At 43.3% G+C, this 15,786-nt stretch overlaps 1 protein-coding gene across 1 annotated transcript in view; it reads right to left on the bottom strand.

Annotated features, from left to right (window-relative positions):
• Nucleotides 1-15,786, bottom strand: part of grin2aa (glutamate receptor, ionotropic, N-methyl D-aspartate 2A, a) — a 111,781-nt gene that overhangs the window by 18,412 nt on the left and 77,583 nt on the right. Inside the window, exons 5-9 of the mRNA XM_027002767.3 lie at nt 10,518-10,720; nt 3,633-3,804; nt 2,903-3,056; nt 2,212-2,337; nt 765-994 (exon numbers count right to left, since the gene is read on the bottom strand). Of these exons, the coding sequence (XP_026858568.3) occupies nt 765-994; nt 2,212-2,337; nt 2,903-3,056; nt 3,633-3,804; nt 10,518-10,720 (885 nt within the window). The remainder of the gene's footprint in view (nt 1-764; nt 995-2,211; nt 2,338-2,902; nt 3,057-3,632; nt 3,805-10,517; nt 10,721-15,786) is intronic.

Raw genomic sequence — 15,786 nt, 5'->3', positions numbered from 1 at the left:
GGAGACAGGAGTCACAGGAAGGTGGAGACAGGAGGAGTCGCAGGAGGAAGCTAGCAGTTGGATGCACCTTCCGCCCTGTACCAAATTCTAACCATGCGTAAAATCTTCGTTTCTGGGTAAAGGACCACTGACAGGGCTAACTAAACTGAATGCAAATATAAGTCTCCAACCCACAACTGCACACCTTTGAAATAATATGATCTATGGATTCCATATACATTTAACAGACTACTCTGCAACAGATTACAAAACACCAAGAAGACCGTGCAGACATACCAAAGGATCAATCCCAATCCTGGGTTATTTTGTTCTTACAAGGATCAATATGCTATTTGTAAACCATCTTAGAAAATCACATTAAGCTATACCCCATATTTCCTGTAAATGATACGTATATTTTAGCACAAATAGCTAAGAAAATACATATAATTAAACAGAAAGGGCTGATTTTCCAGAGCCAAATTAAATATAGTACTAGATTAAAAAGGCCTCTAAATAGAAAATCTTTATTTACTAGGTTTAACATCTTCCTAGAAAACCATTCTCTGGTGTGAAGCCTTGATCAACCCTATTCTAAGCCTGAAAGCTATTTTTAGTGTAGACACATAAAATGGTGACATTTACTTAATCTGTGAAGCCAGAGCGTGATGCTAACGATATTAGCCACATTAAGATCATTGGTCAAATGCTACCATTAAGCAGGGTTGTGTATTTTAGGTTCAGCCGGGCTCTGATACTGGATAATTCTGAAACATAAACTTTACCTTGTTGTCGCTCAGTCCCGTCACCTGGTCCACGAACTCCTCCTGGATCATGAAGGCTGCCAGGTTGGCTGTGTAGCTGGCCAGGAAGATGACAGCGAAGAAGGCCCAGACGGACACGATGAACTTGCTGGTGGTGCCCCTGGGGTTCTGCACGGGCACAGAGTTGTTGAACACAAGGCCCCAGAGCAGCCACACAGCCTTGCCCATGGTGAATGATGGCCCGTGGGGCTCTGCAGGGGACACGCCGGGCGTCAGTGCCACCCATAACCTCTCACATACAGGCCCTCAAGGAGATGGGTACAGAGGGCTCACCAAGTTCCAAACACTACAAAAGGGTCACTGTCTAAAGTAACACTTTTTCTGCCTTCTTTTTGCAATTAGAAAACATTCGAGGCATAATAGCTACAATCACCACCTTTCGACATGGTATGGGTGTTTTTTAACATAACTGGTGTGTCAAACGGAGTTGCACTGCAATATGAGCATGTTGATCCAGTAAAATGCTTAGCAACCAGCAGTGGTGAATCTGAATTGAAAAGGCTAGGTAACTACTGAGCATTGCTATAGAACCACATTCTGAGTGGGTGGTGAGGCAGACATGCCATCAATAAAATCTGTCCTTGGGGATAATTGCTGCTTAGACATGGGCACTACTTAAACTCAGAATAGAGTTTTTAATTGACTCATAGGACTCCTCAGATCTGATGCTGAATGTTGTGGTACAAAACCACTCATGAATGGTACTATATAAATCAGAATTTATATTCCGTTCAGCAAAATGAATATGGATTTGGTTTTATTGAGCTATGCTGAAAAATACTTTCTGCACTATACCATTTTGCAGTAAATACACTGGGATTAGGTTCAAGATTAATCTTTTTTTTTTTTTGGAGGGGGGTGGGACTTGATTCTTGCCTGTGTTGTGGGTGACTGTTTCAGAGCTGGGCATGTATAAATTAGGGCAGGGGGCCTTTGGCCCACGGGCCACACTGTCAGAGCATGAAGAGGCCATGAAAAATTCATTTCCAATTTATGTGAGGGAATTTATTTAATCAATGGCTAGCCTTGGCAAAACACTCATCAGAACAGACAGCCCATGAGATGTAGCTTTTACTTTCTACAAAGAGGTAGACCAACACAGTATAACCATAGCACTGCAGTGCAGTGATGTCAATTAGATATGTTTTCTTTTAATTGAAATTATTTATATTTATATAAACATAAACATAAACATAAATATATATATTCCCCCCCCCACCACCATACCTTTCTGGGGATAACAGTCTGTGTCCCAGGGGTAAGAAGTGATACCTGGAGTTTAGCAGTATGTGTTTTTTTTCTGTATAATTTAGTGGTAGTGTTTTTTTCTGTATAATTCTTGGACTCTGCTTTGTAACTGGGCAGGTTTCGTGGAGCAGCCTGAGGATATGGTGGTGGCATCCTGTACCTTTGCCCTGCGCCAGGTTCCTGTTGAAGCCCAGGGGGCTGATGTATTCAAACATGAACACTGCCATGGCAGTCACCAGCAACAACATCACAAACATCATCACCCACACGGATGCGCTGAATGGCTCTACAATCACAGAGAGAGAGAGAGAGAGAGAGAGAGAGAGAGAGAGAAAGAAGTAAATAGAAAATAGAGTGAGAGACAGAGAAAAAGAGATAGAAAAAGAGAAAGTGAGGGAGAGAGATGAAGACAAAAGGAAGACCTCCATCTACACAGTGTGCTTGCCGCAGCATTATATGCTTATGGTCAAGCGAGGGAGATTAAACGGCTTTTTACTTTGGCCAAACAAATAGGAAACTGGTAGATATCCATCCCAGGAGTCGTCCACTAAGCCCCTGTAATTACTTACAATATGTTAATTAAGGAATGGCTTGCTGATGGAGTGCATTCAGGATGCAGGCTGCCATGAATCTAAAGCATCCTGCCAAAGTTTACCACACGGCAGTGATAGTGCTTCCTGTCTCTTAATGAGCTACATCTGACATGCGTTCGATGGCCACATTCAGTGTTAAGTAAAACGGTATTCAATTTTTTGACAAACGAGCCTCGAGGGGGTGCAGGGTGGGGGTGGTGGTCAGTCCAAGCAAGTTGGATGCAGGCCTCCTGGAGATGGAGATGTGTTAACAGTTACCCAGAAATGCAGAGGGAGACACGGTTCCATTGCTGCGCGACACCATCACACTAATCCCAGTCTCCACGAAGGGAACGGAGAAATCGATGACCTCCGAGCGTTCCTCATTGATCGTCAGCGAGCCTACGGCCATGATGGCTTTCTTGTACACCACCTGCCATGGTAGACAAAGACGTCCAGGCAAAGGCTTCTAACTTTCACACACCGCGACACTCTAAAAGCTCAATTCATCTCATCTCTCGGCCCGACCTGGAGACCAGGTCCAACCACTTTATTTTCTGCTGCTACAAACTGAGTTCATGGTGAATCTTTTTTCTGCTTCCACAGGTGTCTTGTATCAGGCATCATCTGTGACAGAATTAATTCCAGCAGACAGAGATTTATGGACTCCCATTCCAAAGCATCTGGAGATGCTTACCATTTTTAATACATGAGTGAGTCAAATATTCATTTAGCCTTTAATATAGAAAAACTTCATTTTATTTGTTGCTCTGACAATAACAAATAAGAGGTGATATCTAAACTGCTGAGCCTTCCCACTGCACTACAATGAGACATGCTAATGGCCCCACCTTCCCCACCCCACACTCTTCAAATTTCTGATCTTGAGAGGTATGCATTTGTATACTGCTAACAAGCCATAATTATGTGTCCCTTGTTGTTACCATTATTAGTATTAGTGTGGGCAAAGTATACATTTAAAAAGAAAAATCAACTTAGTCATCCTCACCTCCCCCACCATGCCATTCCAGACATTGTTGATCTTTTTTCCGTGCTTCCCATTGGTCACCAGGTAAAGGTCATAGGTGAACTTCACATTCCTGGCAATCTTCTTCAGGATGTCAATGCAGAAACCCTTGCAGCACTTTTTAATGTACGTTCCTCCCCCCTCTGTGGAATTGCTGGTGGAGAGGAGAGATAAATTTAAGCTCTGCTCAACAATATCAAGCAAACTGAAGCCCTTTCCTGCAATAGCCAGTTAATTAAAGCCCCTCCCAGTGATGCCTGGACTCAACAGGCCATTGCAGACCAGTATGAATCTTCTAAGCCTTTCCTACAGTACAGACTGGGCCAGTGGAGCAGAAAGGCAGCAGGTAAGCAGACCCTCCTAGCTTTGCCTTGCACACCCCATGAGCAGAATGTGGTGCATTTGGAGACATTGGCACTAAGCAGCTTGATTTATGTGCTACAATAAACGTTTTCATCTTATAATGCAGCACTCACCATTCGTATTAGATATGTTTCCTGTTACTAATTTTAAAAGCATGACACACAGATAGATGCATATGGCTTGTTGCACAAAGACCTCCAATGCATTTTGTTAGTACCATGATGAGTCAAGAGTGATATGGATTACAGGGCTCTCAATGAAACATACCCAATAGCAACAGAAGCACTATGACTACAGCATAGTACTGGAATTATTTTACAGTAGGTACAGTGCACACAGTCTGACTCAGACAGCACGTTCTACTACTGGTACTGGAAAAATCTCTTAATTATGATGAATCAAGGGGCTTTTCCCTTGAGACACTCTTAAAAGGGCCAAAAGGAGAGAGCAGAAAATGCACCTAGAGAGTTCTAGTGCCTCGTTAAGGCCACGGCCAATCTGTGAGGCTTTAATTGCAGAGAGCCTCTCCTGAGTGTGGGAGAAAACAGTTCTGTTTACCCAGTAATCAAGATCTTTATTTCATTAAGAGTGAAGGAGTTAAGAGGATGAGACAGAGGAAGAGGAGGCAGAGACAGGGGGTTGAAAAAAAAAAAGACAAACAGAAAGAAACAAGCAGAATAAAAGTGAAAGAAAGAAAGTTTGATGACCCCTTCCTCAGCAGAGGAACAGTACAGACTGGGCAAGTAGTTTGGGTCACTTGAGTCTATTCAGGGACAGCTGGCTGATGTCCCGGCCCTCCCTGCTTGGGGGTTTGCGTATTGGGTGTGATAAGTGAGATCCAATCCAGTTAGTGTAAAACCAAGGACAATATCAGAACATCAGTTTCCCAGAGAAGCTGTACACAGCCAGATAGGATGTTAATTCAGGGTCTTAATGGGGCCAGAGAGAGCGTATAAGTTATTTTCCGAGTTATTATACACTTTTGTGTATTTCTTCAGTTCTAAGTACGGACTCACATTCATTGCCTATTTTGTTTGAATGTCACGAAACCCTCCAATGTCCCATGCTGTCTGATGTTACAGAGAGTTTTGCAAGTCTAGGTTGACTCACTGTGGCACACCTTCCAATTACCAGTTGGCTATGGCGACGTAGCCGAGCATGTTGACAAAAGCCCGCTTTGGTGTAAGCTGACGGGCATGAAAACAGGACGTGGCTGCATGGCTAATCAGCCTGCCATCTGCGAGAGCGGCGTGTGCTGCGGAGTTCACACGCCGCGGACTTCAGCTAGCGCCACCTGGGAGCCTCATTTAACTTTTAGATTGAAGCTAATTAAGACTGGGCTCTTTGCATCCTTTATGCATCAAAACTCAGCGAAGATGCGGGCGTGTCTGTGCACAGCACTGACGCAAATAAACACTGAGGCCATTTCATTCTTTATTTTGGCCTTGTTGTTACCAAACTTTTTGGAGTGAACTTGGAGAGTCTTACATCCGATTTAATTACACTGGCCATATGTGGAGACAGTGGCCACATCGTTAGAAGTGTGACACTCTCTGGCAGTGTGGCTCTGCTTCTGCTTTCAGCAGCAAATAAAAGGCCCTTTCCAGCAGTGAAAGAGCACTGCAATTCATCTTAAAAGATTGAACAGCCTTACTGTATGATACAAAACATTACTCCAGTGCCATTTGACCATATCAAGTTAGCATAGGAGAAAGATTTAGAGATTGAATTCCCTGTAGATATTGTATTCCCTGCAACACATCATAGAATATACACATACATCCTTCTTCATAAGACATTATGTCACTCAGTTTAATGTAATACACTGCTTGTACTACTCTAATGAGAAATGAGCTAGAATATATCATGATGTCTGCACTGAGTGTCCAAGATATCTCTACAGTCCAGCCTCAACAGGACATATGATGTGGTCATGCGTGTGGAGTTGAGATGGAGCCAGACCCCACTGTGGTATATTTGGTGTTCTTGAAAAGTTAAGGTATAGTGGAGGAGGGTCTCGACAAAGGTTTTGCTGCAACTTGGACTCCTTTCATTAGGTGTTTAAAGATCTTATCCATTATTTAAAAATAAGGTTTTAATTTTGTGGACCAAGTTTCTCTAAAATAATTAGAAGTGCGCTAAGGCTGGCTGAAAACAGAGATGTACAATTGTCTTAGTTTCTGTAACTCAAAGACAGACAGTTTACATTGTCTCTTTTGCATTTCCTTTTTTTGTGTGTGTGTGTGTGTGTGTGTGTGTGTGTGTGTGTGTGTGTGTGTGTGTGTGTGTGTGTGTGTGTGTGTGTGTGTATCAGCTTGGGCATGGGTAGGGGGTGCGATTGTTCAGGTGTTCAATTGTTTTCTGGTCTCTGCTTCAACTCTATTTATGTATTTTATACCAACTCAAAGTGTTAAAAAAAAAAAAAAAAAAAAAAAAAAAAAAGACTTTTTAAGAATGATGACTCACAGGTACCCATTATCCCATTGGTGGAAAAGGCATCTGTTTAGTTCTGCATGGGCAGCTAGTGTGTTGAGAATGACACTATGGGTTGGTTTATGTTGTCATTGTTGTCATTGGTTTTTTTTGCATCTGCATACCTTCAGACCGTACATGATGAACCTTCCCGTCTCCTCAATGAGAGTGACACACTCACACACGATCAAGCAGATCAGCGAAATCCAGTTTAAGATCAATCTCTTCCACTCCTCCTGCAGTGGCTATGACGCACTGAGCTCCCCCCACCCCCCACCCACCAAACTCTCTCTCAAGCACTTTATCCAAACTCTTTTATGGCAGGATCTATATTACGGAGTGTGGCTCGGAGAAGGTCTGTGATGGAGGGGACAGAGAGAGAGAGGCAATAAGGGGTCACCCCCCCACACAACTCCGCCCCCAAGTAACAGACCAATTAAAACTTATGAAGACACACTGCTACATTACTCTTCCAGACCCGATTCACTTTTTCATGAGTGAGTTACTGGATAGTTGCCTAGCTGGAGGCAGAGTGCGTCTGACCTCAGATATTAGATACAGTATTGTGCGGGAGAATTACAGAAAGATCCAGATATACGGTCAATGCGCAAATAAACTAATATAAGAGACAGTGAGTAGCGCTCCTGCTTTTTTTGCACCCTCAGAAGCCAATTTGGTCAGCTGCTTGAAAAGCACAAATAACTCAGGAGCCTCTGTGGACTCTGTGTGTGTGTGTGTGTGTGTGTGTCCTGGCCACTGACGCATGGCTCTACTGTTGTGGTGGCCTGCCCAGCTGGCTTCTGTTCCTGAGAACACAAACCTCAGCTAAGACGGGCCAGAAGGCAGTCCATCTATGGCAATACACACCTTCTCCATCTGGACTGCCTTCGTTTCCCCAAAATCTGCTCGTTATGCTTCGTCTCACTTTAGGTAATTTATTAGCAACAGGATGAAGGTGTAAGAGCCTTCATATAGCCCAGGCAAGGCTGCATGGGATGGCTCGGTGCAGGAGTTGCTGCTAGTCTCAAGAGTGCACCGGCTTTCCCCTGCAGGGACTGTAGCGTAGCAGTAAAGTTAACTAAGCAATTTCTCTGATAAAGGAGCAAGAGAGGAGCCATTAAAGGAGACAGACAACAGACAGACGATGAACGGAGAGCACAGGAAAGAAGCCGAGAGGCAGGTTGCTCCCGGCTCTGTGGCTCGTTTGTTCTCCCTGCATGCATCAATGTAGTCTTCCTCCTCCCTTTTCTCCTCTTCCCTCCTCCAAATGAGGACAGTGTGTGCTTGAGTGGGAATTCTGTCATTTGAGGAAAGCAATGTAGGAAGAGCAGCACATATGTGTGTGTGTGTGTGTGTGTGTGTGTGTGTGTGTGTGTGTGTGTGTGTGTGTGTGCACGCAAGTGTATATGTGTGTGAGTGCTCGCTGGCTAGAGTCATGTAGAGTTTGCCACAGTGATCCTATGAGATCGTATCTTTTCTTGCTCTATTTAGCAGTGTATAACATCCCATCCGTTCGCCTTGAGCATTATCTTTAGAGTCTTCAGCTATTGTTCAGGGTCCCCACTGATGGCAGATCCCCAGTTTCAGTCACTTACAGGGGGTCATACCCCTGAGCCTCTGCCCCTTTTATCTCAAAATGAATAGTGCCCTTAAATGGGCTCTAGAATGGCATGCTGCACAAAATGTCAAATTACTCGAGAGGGCCGATAGTTTGGTTTTGTGTCTGAACATTTACACACCATGCTGCTAGTTCTTGTTCCAAAACTTTTTTCAACTGACTGAGACTGAGGTAACAGCACTTTTATTCATTATGTACAGTCATGGCCAAAGGTTTTGAGACTAGCACAAATGTTGGTTTTCACAAAGTTTGCTGCTTCAGTTTTTAAGATGGCAATTTACATTAACTCTAGATTGTGAAGAGTAATTTTATGAATTGCAATTAATTGCAAAGTCATTCCTTGCCATGAAAATTAACTTAATCACAAAAATTACTGCATTCCAGCCACTGAATTTCAGCCCTGCCACAAAATGGCCAGCTAACATCATTTCAGTGGTCTTGTTAGCTCAGGAGAAACTGTTAATGAGGACAAGGCAGCTTATATCACTCTGTCATGCTGATTAGAACAGCAGACTGATTTGCTTTAAAAAGGTGGTGGTGCTGCTTGCACTTTTCTCCTGTTAACCATGGTTACCTACAAGGAAACACGTGCAGTCATCATTGCATTACATCAATAGGGCTTTTACAGGCAAGGACATTGCTGCTTGTAAGATAGCACCTAAATCAACCATTTATCAAATCATCAAGAGCTTCATGGAGAGAGGTTCAATTGCAGTGAAGAAGCTTTCAGGGTGCCCAAGAAAGTCAAGCAATCACCAGGACTGTCTCCTAAAGAGGATGCAGCTACGAGATCAGGTCACAACCAGTGCAAAGTTTGCTCAGGAATGGCAGAAGGCAGGTGTGAGTGAGGCAGAGACCTTTGGAGGATGGCTTGGTTTCAAGAAGGTCAGCAAAGAAACCACTTTTCTCCAAGAAAAGGACAGGAAGTATAGGGATTGGACTGCAGAGGACTGGGGTAAAGTTATTTTCTCTGATGAAGCCCCCATCAGACTGTTTGGGACATGTGGACAAATGATTGTCCAGAGAAGAAAATGTGAGCACTACCATGAGTCCTGTGCCATGCCAACAGTGAGACATCCTGAGGCCATTCATGTGTGGGGTTGCTTCTCATCCAAGGGAGTGAGTTTGCGCAAAATTTTACCCAAGAACACTGCCATGAATAAGGAATGGTATCAAAGCATCCTACAAGAGCAACTTCTCCCAATGATCCAGGAGCAATTTGGTGATGAACAATGTTTTTTTTTCCAGCATGAGGAGCACCATGTCACAAGGCTAACGTGATCACCAAGTGGCTCGGTGAACAAAACATTGAAATTTTGGGTCCATGGCCAGGAAACTTCCCAGATCTCAATCCCATTGAGAACCTGTGGTCAATCCTCAAAAAGAGGTTGGACAAACAAACACAGAAACTGTGTACTGATTAGGTTACCAAGTACTGATTAGGCAAGAATAGGTTACCATCAGTCAAGATTTTTCCCAGAAGCTGATATCTAGCATGACGATGTGAATTGCAGAAGTCTTAAAGAAGGGTCAACAATAAATATTAAGTCTTTGCATAAACTGGATGTATTTGTCAATAAAAAGTTAAACTTGTGAAATGCTTATAATTGTACATCACTATACCATAAACATCTGACAAAAGGATCTAAAACCGTGGCAGTAAAATTTGGGAAAACTCAAATTTGTGTCGGTCTCAACTTTTGGCCACGACTGTATGTGACAAGGTCATAAAACATTTGTTATAATAGCAACACAGTTTGATATCTATATCGAGCCCATACTGTTTAAGAGAATATGTTTACCATAAACATAACATTTGCTGCATTTTAAGTTAGTTGTGCCCCAATTGTGTATGGTTTGGTGATTGAGTGCCTACATATACCCTTCTAACATGCCCCTGCCCAAGCCAAGGTCAGTGCCCACTACAGCCCTTTCACTACTTGACAAAAGGTAGAAATACTCCATATCACACAGTATGTGAAGATTTCTCTCAAGTACATCTGACAAAATCATAAAGTTCCATAAGTGGGAGATGGACTTCCTAAAATCAGCTATTATAGGTTTTGGAAACAAAAAAAAAATGGCAGTTGGTTTTGGGTACCAAGAACTTCCGTTCAACAAATGACAAATCTGAGAAAAAACGTGTAGTTTAAAAAAAGTCTCTCAACAGCCAAAAGAGCCAGTGAGCAGACCTGGGACCAGATGAAAGCTGCTGATCACAGCAAAAACGTAAGTGTTCAGCACCGAAGTAGCAGATGCGCAACCTACATCTAATACCTAGTAATGAGGGCTCCCATCCCAAAGGCCACACCTGCCCCAGATTCACTTCCGAGGAGGGAAGTAAACAAACAAACAAACAAACAGAAATGCACAGACACCTAGAGAAGGGGGAGGTGGAAGTGGGTGGTGCTCACTCTTTGATGTGCTTGCGGCAGGGGACGGAGTTCCGCATGCAGGTGCCAGTGAGGCGCTCCACATTCTCCACGATGACAAAGGGCTTCTCCTCCAGCGTCACGATGCTCAGGTGGTTGTCATCCGTCTCGGCATCGCCGAAGGAATTGAATCGGGGCCACACTGGGTATTTCAGGGTCAGGCTGCGGTTCTCCCATTTGCCCATCTGTGAACAGATCAGAGAAACTGGAGTTGCCAGCCTAAACTCTCATGCCTAAAGCAAAGTTATTTTTAAAAAATCATATTAGAACTGGCTTTTGGAGGGTATTGAATTCAACCCTTTTAAGGATCAATTAAATGACAAGAAATACGATGAGTGATGAAGACCTGCTGCTTCAAAATTTCTGTTCTTCTTTGGTTTACACAATCATTTGACACAATGATGTAATCCTGCTTTTCAGAGTACAGAGAACTCTAACACTAGAAGAAACCAATTTTTGACAGTACTTTACAGGACTTCAATAAGAGTTTCCATGATACTAAAATGGTATCACTGAGTAAAACCAATTTTGGAACTTTTTCCTCAGTCTATTTCTGCATTTCAGTTTTCTTCTCACTCCCTCCTTCATACTCTCTCACTCCCTACTCCTTACTCTCACTCCCTACCCCTTACTCTCACCCCTCACTCCTCCCATTCTCTCTCCCTTATTCTCTCCCTCCTTTACTAATTCTTTTCCCCTTTCTCACTCTCTCCAGGACTCCAAACATTGTAATGACACCTGAGAGCATAGTGTCAAACCATATCAAAACCACAAAGCCAAGGACAACACATCCATCAGCTTCAGCCTGCTTGACACACAAACACATGCGCATTCATCAAAGCCAGATCTATGGCATACATAGTCCCTGCAGCAAATATATGCCATTCATCAACGGACACAGACAAACTACATTATAATGTGAAAATGTATTTCTTTTAATTTTAGTTCAAAGAACTGAGACACAATAACTTGAATGTAGACAAGAAAGAATTGGAACATTCCTCACACCCAAAAGATCCATGATTAATTAGACCATATGCCAGGAGAAGGTGTCAGGTGAACACATAAAACACAAGTGTAACTGCTCTTGATTTACAGCGTGTCTGAAACACTGAGGTATTGTAGCAGTAATTGTTTGTATTTGCTCAAATTTTCTGGCATGTGGGTATTTGACAGAGAAAGAGGGTGTCGTGAGTGTACAGTGGCCTGCAAATACAGATATGCCCTACTTTTGCCTAACCTTCACCCTGGGAGCACAGACAGTGCTATCTAGTCTAGTGTGTGTGGTCTGACGGAAGCACACTGGAGCTAATGTGCTCGCTAACTCATGTCAGTGGATATCTGGGTTAGTGTTGGTTATCCTGTCAGTGTATCAGCAGCTGCACCTAAATCTCTCACAATGCTCAGGGCTCTGTCCCTCCACCTTCTCAATGAACTGAATGCAATGTGCAGAGTCAGGGGTCAGAGTATCTTCTAAAACTACATGCCCCCCAGCCACCTTTTTATTCTGCTATTAATTTCCTTCGATTAGGGGACACAGCACTCATCAATCTTCACATGCTTCAGAGTATAAATAAATAAATCACTGGCAGAGATTTTGGTTTGTTTGTTGGTGTACACTAGTGTGATTTACAAACTTAATATGAAGCTTCAGAGAGCAACCATCTTCCATCAGCCCTTCACAGGTTTAAGAAACTGAATGTGATGTCACCTGTTTGCCATTCTGCGTGGATGACAATGCCCAAGTCCTCCAGTCACATGGTCAATCACAAAACAGCAACTCAATGATTTCAGACATGTAGACATGGTCAAGACAACCTGCTGAAATTCAAATCAAGCATCAGAATGAAGAAGAAAGGTAATTTAAGTGACTTTGAAAGTTGCACGGTTGTTGGTGCTATACAGGCTGGTCAACAACTACTATAACACCAGACTGCAGTGGTAGCTCAGTGGTTAAGGTACTTGACTTGTAAATGAAAGGTGGATGGTTCAAGCCCCATCACTGCTGAAATGTCACTGTTGGGCCCCTGACCAAGACCCTTAACCCTCAATTGTACTCAGTCATAATTGTAAATTGCTTTGGATAAAAGTGTCAGGTAAATCTAGTGGGTCCCAATTTCTGCTGCATAATTTGGATGGTTGGCTCAGAAATTGGTGTAAACCTACCTGAGTACTCTTGCTGATCATCACCCTTTATGACTACAGTATACCCATCTTCTGATACTTACTTCCAGGAGGATAATGTGCCATGTCACAAAGCTCAAAACGGTTTCTTGATCATCACAGCAAGTCCGCTGTACTCAAACAGCCTCCAGACACAATATAGCACCTTTGGGATGTGGTGGAACAGGAGATTCGCATGTGTAGGCGACAAATCTGCAGCAACTGCCTGATGCAATCATGTCAGCATGATCCAGGAATGTTTCCAGCACCTTGTTGAACCTATGCCATGAAGATTTAACGTGCTTCTGAAGGCAAAAGGGGGTCCAAGCAGGGTACTCACAAAGTGTACATAATAATGTGGCTGATGAATGTATATGTGGACTGTTAGTGAAACCATTGGAACAGAGGCAAATTATAAGATACTGACTCTAATATAATAATATAATGGCAAGAACCACATTTTTTTTTCAAAGGGAAACAGAGCTGTATAATATTCTTCACGTCTACTCTTCCGCAGTGATGGCGATGCACATGTGCTTTTGCAGTTGATCGAAACCACACATGTACAAGTGCAAGCTAATAATTCAAAGCGGATTGTAGAGGAATTGGTATTTGTGACGTTATAGCAGCCTCCACCACCTCACAGGGGGCTGCAGAACATACAGTGCATGATAAAGTGCAGAGAGCCTGAAGTCCACTCTGCGGTATCAATTCTTAATGTAACACGGTTCAGAAATTGCAAAACCTTACTCCTGTTCTCTTTCTCTTTGTCTCTCTCTTTTTTTCTTTTTTCACTCGCGTTTTCCAGTTCCTTGCTGTCCACGTCTCTTTCTCCTCTCCCTTGCGAGTATTCGGGCACACTACATTTTAAAAAGCATTTCCTTTGAAGCTGCCTTTGAGAAACCAAGCACACAAACATATTACCTCTAATATGCTGTACAATTAGGAGACGGCGACATCGCCCAAGTGTACCGAACACCTTAACAGACGTGCTGTTCTTCTGGTGGTTGGGAGGAGGCGTGAGTTCCGTCTCCGTTGCCATTATCCGTGCTGGAGTAAATACGTTTCAAGCCCAGCGCTGCGGTCACTTGTTCGTCTCCCTTAGCTGCTGCAAACGCTCCCATAATCACTTACTGGCACATTTTATTATTGAATTACATATAACTTAGTGGAGGGTATCGCTTGGAATCCATTCTAAAAGAAAAGATCCACGCCGCATGAGCCTCGCTGACGTATTTCATTTCATAAATTCGCAACGTATCTTCAGTTGGGAAAAGTGCTGATCCCAACGCAAGACAACACAAAGAAATAAAACATGTCTCGACTTTTATAGATGCGTGTGTAAGGCAAGCGTCTCCAAGTAGCTGAATTTCCTTTAAATGCTTAAAAAGTTTGAGAACTAAGTAAACTCAAGAACTACAGCGTAAATAGCGAAGCGCTGAAGGAGAGAGAGATTGATTAGATGAACCAAACCTAAAAAAGGAGAAAGTGGCGTTGCAAACAACACGAGCTCTAAGTAATGGCTCTGCTCGAGCCACTCAAGACCTAATTAAGCGCCACAGGCGTCGCCGCGCGTACAGGTACATGTTAGGGAAATATAATTAAACGGGCGCTTTGCTAAGCAGCGGTGTGTAGAATCCACATCAAGATACGTAATTTAATCCTCATTGTATTGCTGAACTCACCATAAAATAAGTTTTTGTTTGTTTCAAACGGAAATTTAAGATGCATACGCGAGGAAATTGAGAGCTCGATTTGGCCTCTGGAAGAATTTCATCTCATGCTGTCTGATTTTTACTCTGACGTCTATCAGATTGGTCTATGTATTGGTCTATGATAATGGATCTCATTAATATCCTGCAGATAGCCATTCGTTGACGATTATTTTAGGATCTACGACATTTCAACATGTGTATGTACAGTCATGTCTTATGGATATGAAAATAATTTAGTTATTTTAATGGTACACCGCAATATCTTATTTATTCGAATGTGAAGTTTGCACATTGTGCACAGCCTGACCAAAGGCTGAAGATTTCTCACTTTATACAGAGGATAGAACTTCATGTGCTTTCCTCGTATCAAATGCTTTTCTTGTTTTTGTTTGCTGCATGTCAGTTATCCCTTTTTTCCGTTTGTTTGTGTCTGAGCCACTCCTCCACTCGCGCGAGCCATACAACATGGAAAAGGACGCACGTGGGCTGGCGAGTGCGCCGTGAACTGCTGTTAACGCAGCGCCGTCCAGCTTCAGCAGAAACTATTCATTAGGCGGCGGCTGACTAGGCGAGCCATTAGCACCTTTACCCCCGGGACGCGGAATTAGCATTTTAATTGTTTGCTCGCCAAGCGTCGCCGCGGTCACAAGATAATAGATTTCGTGTTCGCGGATCACGATCGGCTCCTTTTTCAGATGGCGGCTGCGTTTTCATGAATGATTACACGAGTGTCACATATCCATATCCACCCACCCACACACACCAGTTCACAAAGTTCTGACCACGCTGCGGGTTCTTGGGGGGAGAGAGGAGCTGCTGCTGTTTTTTTTTTTCCTAATCAGCAACACTTTAGCTGCTACATCCGTCATTCTTACTAAAACGGACAGACTGGAAAACCCCTCCTGAAAGCGTTGCTTGGAGATAAACACTCTACTCCAATACAGTTGAAGGGGGATAATTAATGGCAACTGGGTGAGAAGAGGAGGCTTGTGTGGGCTGAGAGTTCGCCACATGTTGAGTCTGCAGGTTGCTTTTCCACCCAGTTCTAATTTCCACAGTGCTAGAAGAGGCGTGCTAGAAGAGTCAGCACTGACTCCTGACAGAGATGCTTTACGTGGAGTAGTTTACCTGGCTGGGTCATTTATCTCTTATAGTACACAGGTCAGTGGTCAGGATCCACAGACATTGAACTGCACACAAATGTAGGTGGGTGGCGTTAACAGCAATTTCAGCCTGTTTTTAGAGTATTAAACAGAAACTTGCTACAGTTGCAGTTCTGTGGATTTAAGCACACGGTCCAGGTTAAACGGCAAGCCCAGGCTACCTGCAGGATCAGAAATTGGTGGTGCCCACTTTTGCCCTGGACCATAATA

The sequence above is a fragment of the Electrophorus electricus genome, chromosome 3 (genome assembly GCF_041902795.1).
Source record: "Electrophorus electricus isolate QZ-2024a chromosome 3, ASM4190279v1, whole genome shotgun sequence".
Lineage (NCBI taxonomy): Eukaryota > Metazoa > Chordata > Actinopteri > Gymnotiformes > Gymnotidae > Electrophorus > Electrophorus electricus.
This window is presented reverse-complemented; position numbering and strand designations above follow the sequence as displayed.